This window comes from Haliotis asinina, chromosome 1, assembly GCF_037392515.1.
Source record: "Haliotis asinina isolate JCU_RB_2024 chromosome 1, JCU_Hal_asi_v2, whole genome shotgun sequence".
Taxonomy (NCBI): Eukaryota; Metazoa; Mollusca; class Gastropoda; order Lepetellida; family Haliotidae; genus Haliotis; species Haliotis asinina.
The window spans coordinates 20131295-20151337 of record NC_090280.1 but is presented as its reverse complement, the minus strand read 5'-3'; the positions used below and the strand labels follow the sequence as shown (position 1 = coordinate 20151337).

General features: G+C 42.5%; 1 protein-coding gene across 6 annotated transcripts in view; it reads right to left on the bottom strand.

Annotated features, from left to right (window-relative positions):
* Window positions 1-4795: 4795 nt before the first annotated feature.
* The window catches only part of LOC137288259 (fibrocystin-L-like), a 108668-nt gene continuing 93420 nt past the window's right edge, over window positions 4796-20043 (bottom strand). For 5 of the 6 annotated variants that reach the window (XM_067820736.1, XM_067820727.1, XM_067820762.1 and 2 more), the window contains 11 exons: window positions 19074-19793; window positions 18085-18250; window positions 16812-17044; window positions 15802-16047; window positions 12909-13729; window positions 11966-12337; window positions 10622-10994; window positions 10129-10310; window positions 9623-9749; window positions 8536-8556; window positions 4796-6565 (listed from right to left, as the gene is read on the bottom strand). In XM_067820736.1, the coding sequence (XP_067676837.1) occupies window positions 6324-6565; window positions 8536-8556; window positions 9623-9749; window positions 10129-10310; window positions 10622-10994; window positions 11966-12337; window positions 12909-13729; window positions 15802-16047; window positions 16812-17044; window positions 18085-18250; window positions 19074-19793 (3503 nt within the window). In that variant the 3' untranslated portion in view covers window positions 4796-6323. The remainder of the gene's footprint in view (window positions 6566-8535; window positions 8557-9622; window positions 9750-10128; window positions 10311-10621; window positions 10995-11965; window positions 12338-12908; window positions 13730-15801; window positions 16048-16811; window positions 17045-18084; window positions 18251-19073; window positions 19794-20043) is intronic. The other variant, XM_067820744.1, reaches the window with a different exon arrangement.

Below are 20043 nucleotides of genomic sequence, written 5' to 3'. Positions count from 1 at the left end.
ATCTCTGTTCACATCTTCTTCCTCGTCTACTGTTTGTCCATACTTTTCCCTGGCTGGCAGAGGGACAATTGTAAACTGTAAATATAATTCGAGCCATTGTTGCTCACTTACGTATTTGGTGGTACTTGTTGACACACTACACACTTTGTATACTTATCCTGAGTAGGAAGTACACTGTTGAACTAAACAATGATCACAGGGGTACAGATGAATATGTATTACAAAGAGAAAACAGTATTATTTAGTGGTTCGTGTCACTGGGATAACTGAAGGGAAAGGGCGTTATTGGATGGCCTTTGGTCTGACAAAGCAGTCTGGTAGCCTTGTCGCGTGAGCGTTCGCTCGTCACGTTGTTAATCCGGATTCTGTTCTCCATAGTGGAACTGGATACATTCGGTTTGTCACGCGAAGATTAATGTATATGTATACACATCCCGACTCAAAGATATGAAAACAACAGATAACGAGTCTGAAAACAACAGATAGCGAAAAGGATCAGAATCAGTGCTGATCTCAAGGGGCGGTGGATTAGCCTAATGATTAAAGCGGTTGCTCGTCACGTCGACCACCAGGTTCGATTTGTAATGGTGGCACATTGCGTGTAGCCCATTTCTGATTTCTGAAATATTGCTAAACGCGTCGTAAAACTATATTCATGAACTGCCTGTTGACATCATGTCGCACTTCTAATCACACATTTGTCCATGGAAATTAGCTTTATGCAACACGTTGCATTGAACAGAATTTCATTTTTGAAAACCCATGGTTGTCGTAGGAGTCGACAAACGGAACCAGCAGGATTCATGTCATCACATTCAAATCGCGTAGAGCAATACTTATGGCGTCAATCATCGGATTGTGTAGTCCAGACCAGATTATTTATAGACCACCATGACATAACTGAGTCAGTGCCACATTAAAACACACACACACGCTCGCTCGCACGCACGCACGCACGCACGCACGCACGCACGCACACATGCAAACAAGCAAATAGATGCTATGTTTTGCATATAACTAAATACAAATTAAAGAACACCCCCTGACATATCTAACGATTGAATGGATCTTGGCCTTAACCCTTTGAAGCGTATCTGGGGCATGATTGGTCGTTGAGTACAACAAAGGGATCCTTCTGTACAGAGCCTGGCCTACAGTCCGTTTGAGTCAGAAACGGAACGATGAGTTGCAAATTTTATCATTGTGTAAAATTGCCACATAAATATAGATATTACACATGTTTATCATTTACTAATACCCAACAGCTGTCTTATATTTGAACATTTGCAGGTTAGAGCTAGTTGATAGACAGAATGGGTATATGGAGAACGGTAAACGCTACCGGAAACACTGCATACTGTACAACAAAAGAAACACAACTCTGGCTTTAAGTCAAGTTTAAAATAGAAGACAAAAACATGAACTCTTTTATAGGATTTTATTTTTTCGACAATGGTGTTTCTTTTGCTGTTCGGTATGTTTGGCAGGAACGTATGGCCATTGCCGAAGAACAAAACTGCAAATAACAAGAACATTTCCGTTGTGGCCCACCCTTCGGTCGTAGTCTTTGTCATACAAGGAAACTATTTTTTGTTTGCCTTCGTGTGAGTATCAGGTATTGGGTGAATGAAATATTTTAACTAGATGTTTTCCCGGCTCCATTTTGAAGGGTAAACGGACCAATGCATTTCCAAAAAACATGCCCTGTTATTTGTTTTCAATAATGAATAATTATTTTATCGTGTTTTGTATGTAGTTCGGAGTATGCCTAAATGCACATTACAGGTAACGTATTAACGTTAACAATGTTATTTTTGTGATTACACATTCTCAGTAAAGTACATATTCTATTACTTTTTGGCAGGGAAGAGTCCGGAATTTAAACTTAGGTTTGAACCTAATCGCCGTCACATAAAGCCACTGAAACCACTCAACCCACTGATCACACTCAACCCATTCAACCCACTCAATCCATTCAACCCACTAAACCCATTCAACCCACTCAACTCACTCAACCCACTCATGAGTATATCGGGAACAGTAAACTGTCGCCGAAGAATTGTATACGATGAAACGTAACTCTGGTCAGAAACGTTTTTGTTTTGAGACTTGCAATTGATTTTTTCGAAAATTGTAATTCGTTTCATATTAACACCCGAAAAAATTAGAAGAGAACACTTTGCACACACACTCACACACACACACACACACACACACACACACACATACACACACACACACACTCTCTCTCTCTCTCTCTCACACACACACATAAGTAAATAAATAAATAAAACAAAAAAGGGGCAGAATCAACGCTTAAGTTGTAAATAAAAGCCACCTCCGTTAAAGAAAAACAGGACCCCCCAAAATAAAATAAGATAAAATAATGAAAATATATTTTTAAAAAATGAAAAAATACCCCCCCCAGAAGCCAAACAAGAACATAAACGCCCCACGCCCCACGCCCCCCCCCGACACACACACACACACACACACACACACACACACACACACACACACACACTCACACTCACACTCACACTCACACTCACACTCACACTCACACTCACACAACCCCACAACAAAAACACCTCACTATAACAAAAACCAAACACACAACCCTCAGAGAATCTGTCCCCGATAACGATATGGTGGATTCAGTAGTATAATCAGGACAAGACTAGACAAGATAAAATACCAAACCAGATATACAAATGATCTAAGCAAATCAATACCAAGTGATCTGTCGAGTCACAAATATTTGACCCGACCTCACACATGGGACTCGAGTGTAGAAGTGGCTGATATTAATCCAAGGACCTGAACAACAGTGAGGTTCAAATGTACTTCCGTGTACTGACTGCCGAAAGGTCAGATCCTAACAGCCATTACCTCCAAGATACGTCCACCGTTCTCCGGTGGGTAACTTTAAATAAAAACAGAGGAGTAAGACCATCTGTATTTGTGTTTGTATTCTGCATCTCCAACCTCAACCAGAGAGCGGGTGACAAAATAGATACAGGAATACTTGCCAAAATGAATGAATGAATGAATGGATGAATACCAAATGCTAGAATGCCTGAATGAATGCATGAATGCTAGAATGCCTGAATGAATGAATAAAAGAATAAATGCACGAATGAATGCCAGACTGAATGAATGGATGAATGAATGATTACATTCATGAATGCATACATGAATGAATCCACGAATTCGTGAATGAATGAATAAATACATCTTCGAATGTGTGAATGCATGAATACATAATTGAACAAACGAACGAACTTTTAATTGATTTAAATGGAGGAAACTGACCTGTATTTCTTATGTGTTGGCAAGAGTAAGAGCATTTTGCCTATCACATTTTGATTTAAATCTATGAGGCCATTGAACAGAACGGGCAAAGTAAACGCTGATAATTTCACATCAAAGTGAAAATTCAGCACAGGTAGGAGATATGAAACACAGACAAAACACAAACAGCCGTACAGGGTCCCGAATAGAAACCTGTGCACCCGTTCTAGACTACTGAACACTGAAATGCAGATAGAGAGCAGAGATACGAAGGCTTGTTTTTTTTGTTTGTCTGGAGTCAGCAATAGTGTTGGCGACCATAAATAGTCCAGGCTGAACTAGACAATCTAGTTATCGGCTTGAGGAACGGTCTGTGAAAGAGGACAAGTCGTCGCCGAGCTTGACAACGTGAACTATTTGGTGTCCTTTGACTTACATAAACGAATAGTTAACGAAAGAAGAAAGGAAGACCCAAAGAACCCTAAAGAAACAGGGTAACGCGGCTTTGCGCTTACGACGTATGGGCTATGTCATGCCAACTTGACATTATAAGAGAATATGGAGTGAAGCTGGTTGTGTGTGGTGTCTGTTGTCACTTTCTCACGAGAACATTCGGATCAGCTAGAAAGCAGGTCATTGCCTGACTAGGATACTGAGACTCCTGTTTCAGTAAATCAATCCCACAATATGATTGTTCGTTGTTTAGCACCGCAATAAGCACTATTCCAACTATGTGTCGGCTGTCTGTAAATAATCGATTCTGGAAAAGACAATCCAGTGATCTACATCAAGAGCACCGAGCTAAGCCATTGGGCCACGATGACATATGATACTGTGACAAACAAGGCAGTGATCTTGATTTCATCAGTCACTTCTTATAACAAGCATGGACTTCTCAAGACTAATTCTAATCCGTTGAACGTACCGTTGAATCTGACAACAAACCGAACACATATCAGTTTTAAAGAATATGTTTAATAAAACACTTTTGAGAAGAAAATAGGTTTATCACAGATACACGTATGGCAAATATTCTGAGAGACATACAAAGGACGGTATGACGATATTAAGAAATGTAATAACAGAACATGTTGGGATTTCAAAGCATTCTGAGAAAACCGTACGACTTACAGTGACAGATTTGCTTTCGAATACCAGGAACAGGAGAGACAATAACTGGCTATTTAATGGTTCAACGTATAAAGGTTAACGGTATCCGCAATAAAGATGAAAGACGTGCGCATTTTACAAGCGTGAATTACATTAAGTATAAAACTAACTATTCATCAACACAGAAACTGTAAATATATGCTTCACTATTTTATAAGCACGACATACACATGTATATGCATAAAGCTTGTTTTCTCCGATTGTCAGTGTAGTTTCAGTGTTAGTCATTTATTATTATATAGATGGAATGATGGCGGTTTATTAACCCGCATAACAGATATATATATATATATATATATGTGTGTGTGTGTGTGTGTGTGTGTGTGACACCAGATATGCGCTTCACACATTTTGCCCATATGGGTAATCGAACCTGCGTTTTCGGCTTGACGAGCAAACGCTTTAACCACTTGGTTACTTGATGTCAGTGTGGTTTATTTGTTCGTAAATGCTGCATCTATGGAAACAACGGTATCATTTATGCACATTTCGCAAACCTGACACACGAGGTACCGTGAATTTGATATTCTGGCAGGGGAAGAGAAAATACTGGAAATGCATTTTTGTCTCCTGATTTCACACACACAAAGTTTCCTTTAAACATGTTAAATGTAACTGATATATTTTTCTTTGACGACAAAGCCAACTACGTATTTCGAAGTAACCAGAAACATTCCATTTCACAGTAAAAAAATCACAGAGACAATATTACATACGGGAATCGAACGCTGGTCTGAAGTGCCGCAAGCAATCACTTTATACACAAGCCTTAAAATGAGATAACAGGAACGTGTTCACATTTTGTACCCTTGGGTTGAATCGAACATGGGGTAAAGACTACCAAACGTTTTATGCACAGGTCAAAAAGTGAGATCGTGGAATAGTTGAACGTTTAGCATCATTGCAGGTCTTAAAGGCGTAGGGTGAAGGCTTGAACTACTGGTGTGAAGTGATAATGGACCTCAGCAATATTAAATTCCAGTACATATGATCATCATGAGTTGTAACACTCCTGACACGTCACGAGTGGGTTATATAACAACAACATATAAATTCACACAATATTAGTGCTAATCTAACATAATTCACGTGTGACAGTTCCTTTATAACGAAACGCAAGGCATCTTTTCCGGTAAGGCTCAATTTACACATAACAAGGATCACACACGTGCCCTCGTGACTTTAACATTGAACGTACTTTGTTACGTTAGAAATAAATAAACATTACAATAATATTTCCGGATAATGAATTTCGTTGATTTAATGATGCTAATGTTAATATTTTTTCAGCTATACGAAGTATAAATCAAGTGCATTAATATGAGTCTGTTTTCACAAACAGCAATGAAATTAGCTTCATAAACATACACACAGAGTAAAGCACACAAATATATAAACATGTACACATGGGTAGGTTATACGCTACAATACCAATTAGTAGTGTGTGTACAGGTGCGTGGCGAACACAATATATTTTTCAGGTGACGAGTTTCAAATTGATAACCAGACTTAAACACCGTTTAAAATAAATCGGGATTATGACATTTCACATAACAAAATATACACAGCAATTTAACAGTTTTGCAAATATATAAAAAATGTATTTATAATCACATTTATGTAAATGAATTTTAAGCTAATAACGGTTTATCTATGTGAAGACATTAATAAATGGCTTATTTGTGTGTTTTTCTTAGCACTTTCCTTTGAAACGCTCAAGGTAATGTTGTACCAAGCGATCTTAAAGCAATTGTAAATTGTGACGCCAATAACTTAATATAGTCTTATGGACTGAGTTTGTTGTGTAATAAGGCACCCGAAACAGTCGCCAAGAGCTGTTTAATCCAGGTGAACGCGGTCTAATCGGATGGAAGGGGCATCTTCTGGGGCAGTGACCGTGCACTGACACTGGACGTTGGTCTGTCATCGTACATGTCCAGGCGGCTGTCGACGCTGAGGCTGAAGGCTGTCCCTGTGGTTGCTGCGGGAGCGTTGGGGACGGGTACGTGGTTTCTAATGCTGTTGAATGTCTTCTCACGGAACAGATAGTCTTCAATGCTGTACTTGCCCTTGCCAAGTGGCCGGATGTCTGCGCTCGAATCTGATAAAATATGCGTGTGAGTTTAGTTTCACGCCGCTACAAGCAACTTTCACGGCGGGAGACACCAACATGGGCTCAATGTCGTACTCTGCAGTACTTCATGTACTTGGAAGTGATCTAAAATATGGCTGGCCCAGATATGGGGAGAAGTGGGTGGGATTGTTTTATACTGCTTTTAAAATAGCGATATATTATTCATATCACGTATCTGACATGGCGAGAGCACTTCTTTTACCACGGCTTCAAAATACACATTTTTGTCTTTTAAGAGAGGTTCTGAAAGTATGGTTTGCAGGAAGAAGGAAGTTTGAGTGATTGGTATATTTTGTGAACCCAAATCGTATATTATAAAGATTTTGTCCCTTATGGTTGTCCATACACCGCAGTTGGTTTGTTGAGGTCATGAAGACGAACAAGAAGACTAAAAAGATGCAATGAAAACATACCCTTCATAAATCTGTCAGCTGGTTACAACTAAGCCAAATGTAACAATGTCCTTCACATAGATCTAACGAAAACATATTCACGTAAACTTCATATACTGGCACGCTTGTATCAATAACAGTGTGCCTGAGTGTTTCCGTGGTTTATGCTCGGTAATTTGGATACTTGAAATAGAGCGATACTCGTAAGTCAAATATACCTACAAAGCGATAGGAGAGTAAAGAAAGGTTCTGCTCCGGTAAGGAGTGCCACCAATTTCAGACAACTTGTTCCCATGGAATCGCAAAAAATGTTTTATTCAGAAACCAAAAATTACCAAAAGGCACTCCTGACCTATCTGTATGCCAAGTTTGGTGAAACAGTGAACGGTTTCTACGTTCTGCTCCGGAAAAGAGCAACAAATCCATGATGGAAAAGCCAAAAATATTTTATTCAGAAGTCAAAGCTATCAAAAGGCACAAGACAAGTTTTGTGATGAAATATTGGATAAGTTTTATAAGTTTTGTGTTCTGTTCCATAATACCCCTTCAAACCGCTATGTGGGAGAAAGCAGCAATGTTAACAGATGGCAACAACTTTATTCTTAATGAGTCATTTGTGAACAAACCACGTTAGCAAGCTGTATTACTGATTAAATTTGTGGAAACCCGTCGGTTTAATATTACAAGATACATTTACATCGTGCAGTCACAGAAACCACAGCTGTCACACGATTAGTGCGATTACAAGGCAAACATACACACATATAATCGAGTCTGGACCAGACAAACCGAAGACCAACAACATGAGCATCGATCTGCGCCATTGGGAACCGATGACATGTGTCAACCAAGTCAGCGCGCCTGACCACCCGATCCCGCTAGTCGCCTTTTATAGCAAGCATGGGTTGCTGTAGGCCTATTCTGCCCCGGGACATGCACGGGTATTACAAACAGGAATTTAACAGAAATTACCTAAATCGATAATGAGGATGATAATCATAACAACAATGGTGATCGCATACCGATCAACACTGCCTTTTTTCGCAAGTCTCTGTATATATTACTAAACACTACCTACATAACCAATACCACGAGAACCGAAAAGTACATCTATTGTTTAAGGCAACGACCTTCTCAGAGACAAGACGCAATCTAATAAAGGAGGACCCACACAGCGATGCTCTTGATCACATAATTGTATGGTTCACAGTCGATTATTTACAGACAGCCGCCATATGGCTGGAATATTGCTGGGAACGGCGTTAAAGAACAACGAACCAAAACAACGACCTGAGCGCAAGGAGTATTCCCAACTATCTCTTCAACAGTTACAAAAAGTTCTTATTCTCAACCGACTCCCATCGCTCACCACCCTCAAGCCTCGATCTAAATGTTGACATTCAATTCTCCACAGTTAGCATCCGTTAACGTCACAAACAGTTAGTCAAATAGTATTAAGACAATTGTTAGTTAAGTTTCAACAACGAAGAATAAAAAATCAATAGAAGTTGTAAGTATGAAATAATTGTATTGGAGATATCTCACCACTTGTTACTTCCCGAACGTCTGACGGAAAAAGAATCATTTGTGCCGCACTTAAAAATGTTACGCTCTTGACGACGTGCATGAATGTATGTTTGGCTGCTAGTATTAGCCCAGACTACATCTGCATTTATAGTGCTAGCTCACCCTCAGACATGTCATAGTGACTCCGAGCCTACCAGTAAGTGTACCTTCGAATGCCGAGCACCAAGCACAGGCCAACAAGCACCATATTTAACGTCTTTGGCATGACGCGGCCCGGGATCGAACCCGCGACCTTTCGTTCTCCTGGCGGGTGACGAAAGAGAGTGAAATAGCATAACAATGATGCGGTACGTTTACAGATATATCTGTTCCGTTGTTAACCTAGCTTTCACCCAAACACGAGTCTCATAGACCAGCTGGTGCATTTTTTTCTCGTGAAAGTGTAAAGAGACACTACAATCAACTATGATTACACGAGATTCTCATTCCTTGTTTCAGAAGAAACTGGTATTCGCAAATGATTTTAGTTAAAAACTTTAAAAAGCGTATTTCAAAATATCATATGGCAAGGTTTAGACAGCATGACGAAAGGTAGACGTCAAAGACTGACCCCGTTTTATGACGTCGGAAAATGATTCACAGTTCATCTGGCTATGAGTTACAATTCTTTTATGTTCTTTGCGCTCATTAAGTGTACTTCTGTAATGTAAATATCAAGACTACCAAACGTCTCTAGCGACCGAGCCTCGTTTTGAGATTCCCTAGATTTCCGTTTGTCAGAGTACGGTGTGCAAGGGAGCACGCTGCATGGAGTTTTCGCAAGGATTAGAAGTGTAGTGTTGTAATATACAAGTGATTAGCTGCATCAAATAATACTGATGAATATTTATATATTCATTTCCATGAATTGGTCTCAAAATTCTGTACTGGTTATTACAGTAAGTTGCGCAATAGGACAGACCCCAGTCAGCAGGAAAAACAGTTGTGTAATCAAGGTTTTGACTTGAACTGTGTATAAAAGTATTCAAATTTGCAAACATTTCAGATTTGTTTAACCATAAGGATGTCATGATTGTTTCGGGTGAAACATGTGTTCTGTGCCTACCGTAGGTTTTTGTCTTGGGAACGATGGCAAACTTCCAGACGAGGAAGACGACGAGGATGATGATGAAGAGTAGGATGACCAGAACAATAGCAGCGATGATTCCGGGGTTCAAGCCTTTGTCTGCGTTCTGTGTGATAAAACAAACTTCGTGTAACATAGGACCTTGGCTGGTCAAGAAACCGAAAACACGGTTGACTCAGGCATCTTAGGCGATTTATGTCGCCGTGTGTCTCAAGGACAGTTCTAAACCCCGAACCCAATGCGCGGATTCACACTGTTCTCGTCGTTCGTTTGTAATAAATACCTAGATATTTCTTTAAATGTTTGAAATGCACACCATCAGTAATTAAATATTGGCCTTAAATATGCACCGTCAGTACATTTTCAAAGGTGCACCGTCCATGGTTTAACTCACATACGTTCACCGTCAGTACTTTAATCCGCATTTCAAGCGTGTATCGTCACGACTTTAATAGTCACAAACGTGCCGTGTATTTTGTACTCACAGTTGGCCCACACGAGACTCCGTACACATTCTTGCCATCCACCATCATGTAGGGCATGAGTCTGACACTTTGTCCGCCGAAGCTGTACTTCTCACCCCTCTCCACCTCCTTGCACATTTCGTCAATGGACTGACTAACGCCAGCGTTGCTCCCTTCCAACACCAGTGTGGCGAGGACACTGCCTGTAACGGCGACACTGAGTGAGTGAGCTTAGTTTTACGCCGCCGGTAACAATATCCCAGCGATATCAAGACAGGGGACAAGAAATTGAGCTTCACACATTGTACCCATGACGCATTTAGGCATTTACAAATCCTTGATCCTAGCACATCTAAGGGACGCAACTGTTTTTGAGGCTCCCCAGAACATTAGCTTTTGCCTCTTGTCCGATGCAATGAAACTATCCCTGCTCCATGACTATAATAATTTGGACCCTTCTTCATATTTTGACAATATGTTGATATTTTTCAACTCCAGACACGGACAGACTCACCTGCTGCTGCTGTCGAGTCTTTGACTTTTATCCCTTGGTTTTTCTTTGAGATAGCCCATTTGCGGGCGAACCTTGCCACATCCTTTGGAGACTGAAGGGCGTCAAAACTGGTGTCGAACTTGAACTGACACATAGTTGTCCTCTCCTTGGGTGCTCCCTCCAGGGCAGCGTTAGTGATGTCGATGTAACCCTCGTAGATGAAGTCGTAATCTGCTGGCGTTGACGTCACATGGAACTTGATGTAGTAGCGTCCGATTTCGTCAATTTCAAGGTCACTGAAAGTAGCCAGACCAGTGGCAGCGTCGAAACTGACAGTCTTCGTTCCGGTCATGTTGCCTTCCGTCATCGAAGCTGTCACCGACCACGTGTGACCCTGAATTAGAGAAGGAAGTGCATGAGTCACTAATTGCTATTTTGCGCCGCATTCATTGAGAATGCATCGAAAGTACATCCAGGCAGCTTGAACATAATCTGACAAACCACAAACGATCGGCTCCGTCAGGTGACAATGTTATGATAATCAGGGATGTCACCGTGATTGATTGATTGATCGAGTTTAGTATCACCACGCTTTCTGCAACATTCCAGTGCAGAGTACACCGATAACAAAGCTATCTTGATCACCTATGCTCACTGTTAGCATTCATAGGATTGGTTTGTTGGTTAGATTTGTGTTTGACGCCACGCGCAGCAATATTCCAGTTACATGGCGGCGGTCTGTAGATAGACGAATCTTACCCAGACAATCAAGTGATTAACAGCATGAGCATCGATATACACAATGTAATACGATGACAAGTGTCAACCAAGTCATGAGCCTGCCCACCCGATCCGATTAGTCGCCTCTTACAACAAGCACGGGTTACTGAAGATCAAGACTTTAGTCTAACTCCGATCTTCAAGGCTTGTTACCTGGGAACAGTATTCGAGGAATGAAGAATCTCGAAACCGAGACCACAGGTGTCTGTCGTGAAGATCCGGGGTGAAATAGGTCATCAGCAACCCATGCTCGTCATAAAAGGCGACTGTGCTTGCCGTAAGAGGCGATCAGATGGTCAGTTGAGCAGATCGATGGTCATGCTGTTGATCACTGGACTGTCTGGTCCAGACTCGATTATTTGCAGACCGACGCCATATAGCTGGAATATTGCTGAGTGCGGCGTGAAACTAAACTCAACTCACTCACTCACTCACTATGTCGTACCCAAATGGAAACAGCTCTTTATGGACAGGGAAAAACATGACCCTTTAGAAAGGGAGATACTTGATAATTTTTTCTGGTGTTTTTATTGACATCTAATATTTACGACATGGACGCTGACAAGTACGACATGGAAATCTTACCCTCCATGCTATATCCGACAGGGGTATGTTCGTTCCCTGGTCCTTCAGCTTCAGTTGGAGAGACATGGGACTGTCTTCAAACGGTATTTCCGTCCTGTTGGCTACATAGGCATTTAGCTCCCTCTTCAAGATGGTGAGAGCAGGGGAGACCTCCGTGAAGTTGGACTCTGGGGAGATGACATTAAACTCTACCATGTAATCTGATCCCCGGTGAGAAATATACAGATCGGTGAAGTTTGCCCATCCACCTGTCATGTTCACCACAGTGTTTCCTCCCAACATGGCGGACGCGTCACTTCCGGCTCCTTTTTTCAAAGTGGCTTCAATCTGCCATGGGTTAAGATCTGTTCCAAGTTTCACAAGGGCAGCTCCCTGGAATTAAAACGATGAGTGGGTGATTGAGTTTTGTGGTCTACATATTACCTGTGATACGTTCTGTACCAACTTATCTCTTGCCCCATGAAGATCCGGATTAGACCAAGACTTCCTTCACAAAGCACTAAGGTGATGGTTGATCACAAAGATAACCGTAGTGCAATGTTAAAGAATGGGAGTTACCTTTAACCTTAATAAAGTTTGCTTCGTGAAAGGAGCATGTCATAAGTGGCACATTACATGATCGAATGTGCAGGCTTGCTGGCGGATCATCCTATCACAGTTGCTTAGAGCGATGCTCATAATGTCAGTCACTAGATTTTATGGCTATTATCAGCATTTTAAATCGTCTATACCAGTATTTGGAATAGTGTGGTGTTAATGGAACAAGCCAAAAATCTGTCAATACACCTAGATATTTTACATACAGTGGGTATGATGTACGTCTCTTTATTAAACATTCCAGTAATATCACTGAGGGGACACCAGAAATGGGCTTCACGCATTGTACCCATGTGGGGAATCGAGCCCGGATCTTCCGCTGCACCATCGCCTCTCTTTTACTTACTGAATCATCGTATAGCCTGATCCTCATCGGGGTGAGGAAGGGTTGTCCTTCACGTCCCTCAACAGCTGGTTCATAGAAGCTCATCCTTCCAGCCTTGGACAGTGTGTAGGGCTTCGTGTCCGGCACCACGTGTTGCCAGGCATCGCTGGCCACAGGGGGAAGGGCTGGAATCACTTCGACGCGACTAGGGCTTGACCCACCGGGGCCAATGTTCAGTCTATCAAGGGCCACTGCATTAGTCACTGCTGCGTCAGCACTGTCCAGAGCCTCATACGATGTCGCGCTCCCAGCAGGGGTACCAGGGGGGTCCCCATACTCGAGCACCACCGTCGTCTCTGTGACAGCACGCCGTCGTCGAGATCCGGACGCTCGAACGATTTTCACAACCCTGACCATGCTAATGTCAACTTTTAGGAACCTGGCTAGATTTAGGACAATGTTTTCGCCGAAGAATTCCTCTTCGGTCAGGAAGGTCATCCCGACCACATACTGTATTGTTGTTCGGATCTCCACGGGTACCGATCCACGGAGGTTCACGAACATCATCCCTTCGTCTTGGATCATGCAGTTCTCCCCGTGTGTAGCCGTCTTTGGGTCGGGGAGGCATTGGGTGTTGGTGATGCCGTTCTTGTACGAGTATTTGCCGTTCTTCATTTCAGCATTGTTGGGAAGGATGAAGTTGTCACCGACGTACACGTCGAGCCTGTGTCGTTCGGAGTAATAAACTCCCACCCTGGCGGACTTGGTGTTGTCCGCGTTAATCAGTTGGAGTCGCAAGACATGAGGGGACGTTCCGGTGAAGTAGATGTCACTTTTGTCACCTGCAACGGCGAGAGGTTAAAAGTCTTTAATGATATGACAGGACTATCATGGTATATCCGCTGAGTGAGTAAAATAGCCAAAGTCACACGCCAACATGTTCACTGACAGAGGTTTATCAGTCATCTTCTGTTCGGTTCTTTGCTGTTAAACGCTGCATGGGCATCATTGTATCTATACGGCAGACGTCTGACAAGGATGGGAAAGTGATTTTCCAAATTATGAACAGAGGTTTATGACTGATTTCTTCTGATAGGGTCGGGACACTGATATAAGAGACAGGGATTTCTTCTGAGAGGGATAGGAACGGGATACTGATTTTCCTGAAAATGGACAAGGATGCATCACTGAATTGTTGCTAGTCTGACGAAACTGATGTTCTTACACCAGCAATAACACCTGTTATACCTTCATCAGGTGTGATATAGACGAGGCAACCACACCCTAACACCTGTTATACCTTCATCAGGTGTAATATAGACGAGGCAATCACACCCTAACACCTGTTATACCTTCATCAGGTGTAATATAGACGAGGCAACCACACCCTAACACCTGTTATACCTTCATCAGGTGTAATATATACGAGGTAACCACACCCCTAACACCTGTTATACCTTCGTCAGGTGTAATATATACGAGGCAGCCACACCCCTAACACCTGTTATACCTTCGTCAGGTGTAATATATACGAGGCAGCACACCCCTAACACCTGTTATACCTTCATCAGGTGTAATATAGACGAGGCAATCACACCCCTAACACCTGTTATACCTTCATCAGGTGTAATATATACGAGGCAATCACACCCCTAGCACCTGTTATACCTTCATCAGGTGTAATATGGACGAGGCAACCACACCCTAACACCTGTTATACCTTCGTCAGGTGTAATATAGACGAGGTAACCACACCCCTAACACCTGTCATACCTTCGTCAGGTGTAATATATACGAGGCAGCCACACCCCTAACACCGGTTATACCTTCGTCAGGTGTCATATAGACGAGGCAACCACACCCTTAACACCTGTTATACCTTCATTAGGTGTGATATAGACGAGGCAACCACACCCCTAACACCTGTTATACCTTCATAAGGTGTAATATAGACGAGGCAACCACACCCATAAAAGGTGTTATATCTTCATCAGGTGTAATATAGACGAGGCAACCACACCCTTAACACCTGTTATACCTTCATCAGGTGTAATATAATATAACTTTACATGAACATTAACATTCACATGATACATGGGTGTTTAAAATCAATTAAAAAATGATTAAACTCACAATACAAACGTTTTCCCAAGCGGGATTGCAACTGGAAATCTCAGAATCGTGGGTAGACGCTCCACTGCACGGCCACCAGCCCGACGAAAGAGGTGGGTTTAAATTATCTACATATAGTTATTGTGATCAAACTGATTTTACGCGCGCTTTAGTTATAATTATATATGTAGCTTCATTAAATGATCGAATACATTGTAATTACCCATCATTGACAGTATATATGGTAGAGAAAACATTTCTCCTCGCTCGGTTTTGGTTGACAATTGAAAACCGGAGGGGGAGGGATTTCCCGACCCCGATGGCTTTACATTGTCTACCAAAACTCGAAGGCGAGTTTTCTCCTCTACGACAGGGATTTACCGCTGGTTTTCTGATAGGGATGGGGCACTGATTGTCTTAACAACGGATAAGGGTTTATCACTGTTGTATTCTGATAGGGACACTGATCTTCCTACTATGGGACAGGGAGTAATGATAGGGATGGATCACTGATTTGTGAATATTGGACAGGAATTAATCACTGATTTATTCTGATAAGGCTGATCATTCTTACAAAGGAAAGCTATTTATAACTGATCTGACGGCAGATATAGAGATGGGACGGTGATCTTCGATTCCATATAAAGGGCAGGAGTTTACCCCTCATCCTCTTCTGATAGGAACATGGACGGGACGCTGATCTTACTTATAACGGACAGGGGTCACTCATTCTCTCCTGACAGGGACGAGGAAGGAGACACTAACTGGACAAAGAGGTGCTATCAATTATTCGGCAACTGACCTTCCGGTATTAAGGCATGGAAAGTTGAAATCCTCTTTTGACACGTGTAGCCTGCACACCAGCCGTGGTCCTGTGGGCCGTTGATGAGGTCGACATATTGGTTGCTGAGGATGGCGACAGGCGACAGCCTTCTCAACTCTGTGTCCTCATCCATGTTCTCAATGACCAGCATCACGTGATCAATTTCGTGACATTCATAAGCATTCCATGGGTCATAGAAGGCACACTGTGCATTACGCACAATACCTGCAAACACAAAACCATTGCAGTGAGTGTGTAGTGTAACACCGAAATCAGCAATATTCCAGCTACATGGTGACGGTCTGCATCTGACGATCCCGTCATCAACACACAATCATGAACATGGATCTACGCAAATACGATGACATATACCAACAAGGCCATTAAGCCTGACCACCCGATCCCTTTGCTCGTCTCGTTACGACAAACAAGGGTTACTGAAGACCAATTCTAACCCAGGTCTTCACGTGCCAAGTCCATCCCAACATGCAGATTCTTGGAAGGTTGTCATATAAAAAGACAAGGTGATCTAATCATATTCATGACTCAACACTTTGATGCTGATAGAAGACACGGTTGTTATTAGGTGTAACACAGGATGTCAGTTACTCCTGGCTGAGAGTCGTCTCTTACGTCAAGCATGGGTTACTGAAGACCAAAGTTTGCCCTAAGAAATTGATTATATTGCTTTTTTGTTCATTTCAGATTGGAATGTCTGAGTGACTTCAGTTTTACGCCGCACTCAGCAGTATTCCAGTTATACGGCGGCGGTCTATGAATAATCAATTCCTGATCAGATAATTCAGTGATTGACAGCATGAGCATTTATCTATGCAAATAGGAACGTGTCAACCAAGCCAGCGAGCCTTACCATCCCACCTCGTTAGTCGCCTTTTCCTCGGATCGAGGATTCGAACCATGTAGGCTGCTATTTTCTACTGATATTCATTATAATCATATCTGAGACTTGACTAGTTAATGAACCCTACCTTTGTTTGGAGCTATTTGTGACACATTGATTCTGTTGCCGGACAGGTCAGTTAGCATCTGCTTTGGAATCCTGTAATCCCCGAGACCTCTCCGCCTGTCTCCATTCCACTCCCATTCCGACCTGGAGATGATGGAACCGGGTGAACCAAGCAGAGACCCATCCATGTCCCTTATTATAAGCTTCTTCATGGCATCACAGTCCATGTCCACGCAGTCAGACGGGTTGACCTTGCTGAAGCAGATGAAGACGAGTAAGTCACTGAGTGAGCGTGAGAGAGGTTTACACCGCATTCAGCACTATTTCAGCTACGTAGGGGCGATCTGTAAATGATCGAGTCTGGTCCTCCGCATTCAGCAACATTCCAGTTACGTAGAGGCGATCTGTAAATGATCGAGTCTGGACCTCAGCATTCAGCAACATTCCAGTTACGTAGAGGCGATCTGTAAATGATCGAGTCTGGACCTCTGCATTCAGCAACATTCCAGTTACGTAGAGGCGATCTGTAAATGATCGAGTCTGGACCTCAGCATTCAGCAACATTCCAGTTACGTAGAGGCGATCTGTAAATGATCGAGTCTGGACCTCCGCATTCAGCAACATTCCAGCTACTGAGTGGGTAAGATCGCTGACTTTGTGAGCTGGCCATTTGGTAGCTGACTGAGAATGTGGGTTCGAATCCCGCACGGTGTTCAAGTGAACAGGACAAAAATCTGTACTTTACAGAGTGGTTCGATTTTAGAGATAACATATATTAATCAACTAGCCAGCGAGAGAGTTTAAGACATTTCTAATGATTATGGACAATAAACGATTCAGGGATCCGAACTAATGATAATGAATTGTGTTCAACTTACAAAATTCAGAAGGTATATCTGGTGTCTTAGACATTCTTGAATACGAAGCCAAGTTCATCTCCACATACATCAAGACTATTCTTGGAAAGTTGTGATGTAAGAGCGAGTGAGTGAGTACCTTTTTACACCTCTTTTAGAAATATTCCCGCAATATCTAGGCGGGGGACACCGGAAATGGTCTTCATGCATTGTGCCCATGTGGGTAATCGAACCCTAACTATATTAAAGCATCGAGCCAAAAGCAAAAGAAACGCACGTTTAGACAAAAATAATATCTCATAAAAGTAAGCGTTTATTTTTTTGTCTTCTTTTTAAAAACTTGACAAAAAGACAGAGTTGTATTTCTTTTATTGTTTAGCATACGAATCTATCCCACCAATAAGAGGTGATCTAGGGTGTACATATAAACCAACATACCCAACATTAGGATGATGATAGTAGGCACGGTTGTTTTTAGGCGTGTTATAGAAAGTCAGCTTCTCCAGGTTGATAGGGTGCTGAAGATCATCGTTATTCTTGTTGGACGTGATGGCGACGTTCTGTCTCGTCTCACACGACGCATTAAAACGGGCGAACACGACATCTGAAAGAATACACCGAGATAGTGTGAAAATGATGACGAGGTTGGAAATTGGATGCGTGAATTAGGAGATAAACATCACGTGCTGGTCAATATCCGGGTGTTATTGAGTATTTGGGAATACAGGAATATTTCATTTGAAACCTTCGGCTGACGCCGTCGGTTCCAAATGTTTTCCAATAACGCCCGGAAATTGGCCAACACATGATGTTTATCGACTTTGTTAACAAAAGGTTTTTACTGTCTGCACTCATTTACAGCGAGTACGGGTACAGCAGTGAAGTGTCATCAGCTGGCCGTTTGAGCTGGTTCCCATGGTAGCATCTGGAGCTGCTCATTTGTGATGTCATTCTGACTATACGTAATATGATTTGAATGACGTCACCACTGTTGATGACACTACAAAACAATTGTTTGCGATGTTTCTACGTGTCAATACGCAGAGGATAGGCTTGCAGTTTCCGGGAATCAAATACCACATAGTTGTGACATTTGGTTTACAATTTAGTTTAACACCGCTAGTGAGTAAACACTAGGCTACCCACATCCACACCCCCCAAAAAATCCTAAAATCCTGTGAAGAGCCAGCTGACCTTTAGTAACCAGAGCTTGTCGTAAGAAGCGACGAACGGGCATCGGGTGGTAAGGTTCGCTGACTTGGGAGACGCATGTCATCGTATCTCAGTTGAGTAGATCGATACCTATGCTGTTGATCAGTGGATTGTCTGGCCCATATTGGATCATTTTCGGACCGCCGCCCTATAGCTGTAGTATTGCTGAGAGCGACGTAAAACTATACTCATTCACTGACTGATAATGTACCTACCCTTTATAGTCATAATGCCACTGAGGGAGTTGTATGACATGACGTTAGTAAGAGCCATCTCCGGGGCAGCATTACCTCCGCCTGTAAACTGAGGGAACAAGAGGCCGACCATTGATACCGTTCCACTACGGGTAAAGCTTCGTGCCTGAGAGCTGAACCTCCAGTTTTCGTCACTTGTATCGATCTTGTGTACATTGCAGTCAAAGGATGGGGTCTGGCCAACGAACATGGAGTCCGACACCTCAACAAATTTGTCTGACGTCTGGTGACTTAGGGCTCCTGGCCCCACCACCATTGGGAATATACCAATACCGTTCTCAATGGACGTGATGAACCTCGCCTTCAGACTGGCCACCTGGTTGTAGTATAACCCATAGTCGTAATTCCTCCACAGCACAAAGTTTGCAAAGTATATACACGTTTTGCTTACGACATCTTCATCGGTTATAAACATGGTAATGCCGATCATGCCTGAATGAACCTCATTTCCGGTCCATGCGCTTTCGCCCGAACACTCCTCTCCTCTGAATCTGAGTCCGGATCGTTCTGAACCTGACATGACATTGTTCTTGAGGACGGCTTTGGTTGCTTTCATTACGTCTATGGCTCCATCGAATTTGATATTGGCCGACTCGGCTCTGTCCTGATACGATCCAGGCCACAATGTCAAGGTGACAAGGTTTTTAATGAGTTCTGTATTCACTGAATCAGATATGATACCTGAAAAGACAATGAGTCAAGGTTAACGATTACAACGGTCTGTAAATAATAGCGTCTGAGACGAGACACTGACTGACTGACTTACTGACGCCGCACTAACGTGCATTCCAGCAAAATGACGAAGATCTATAAAAATTAATAATCCAGTCCGGCAATGTAGGCAATGCAGTAATCAACATCACCAACATCGGTCTACGCAATTGGGACACAATGTCAGTAAGCATGACCATCCGATCCCGTTAGTCGCCTC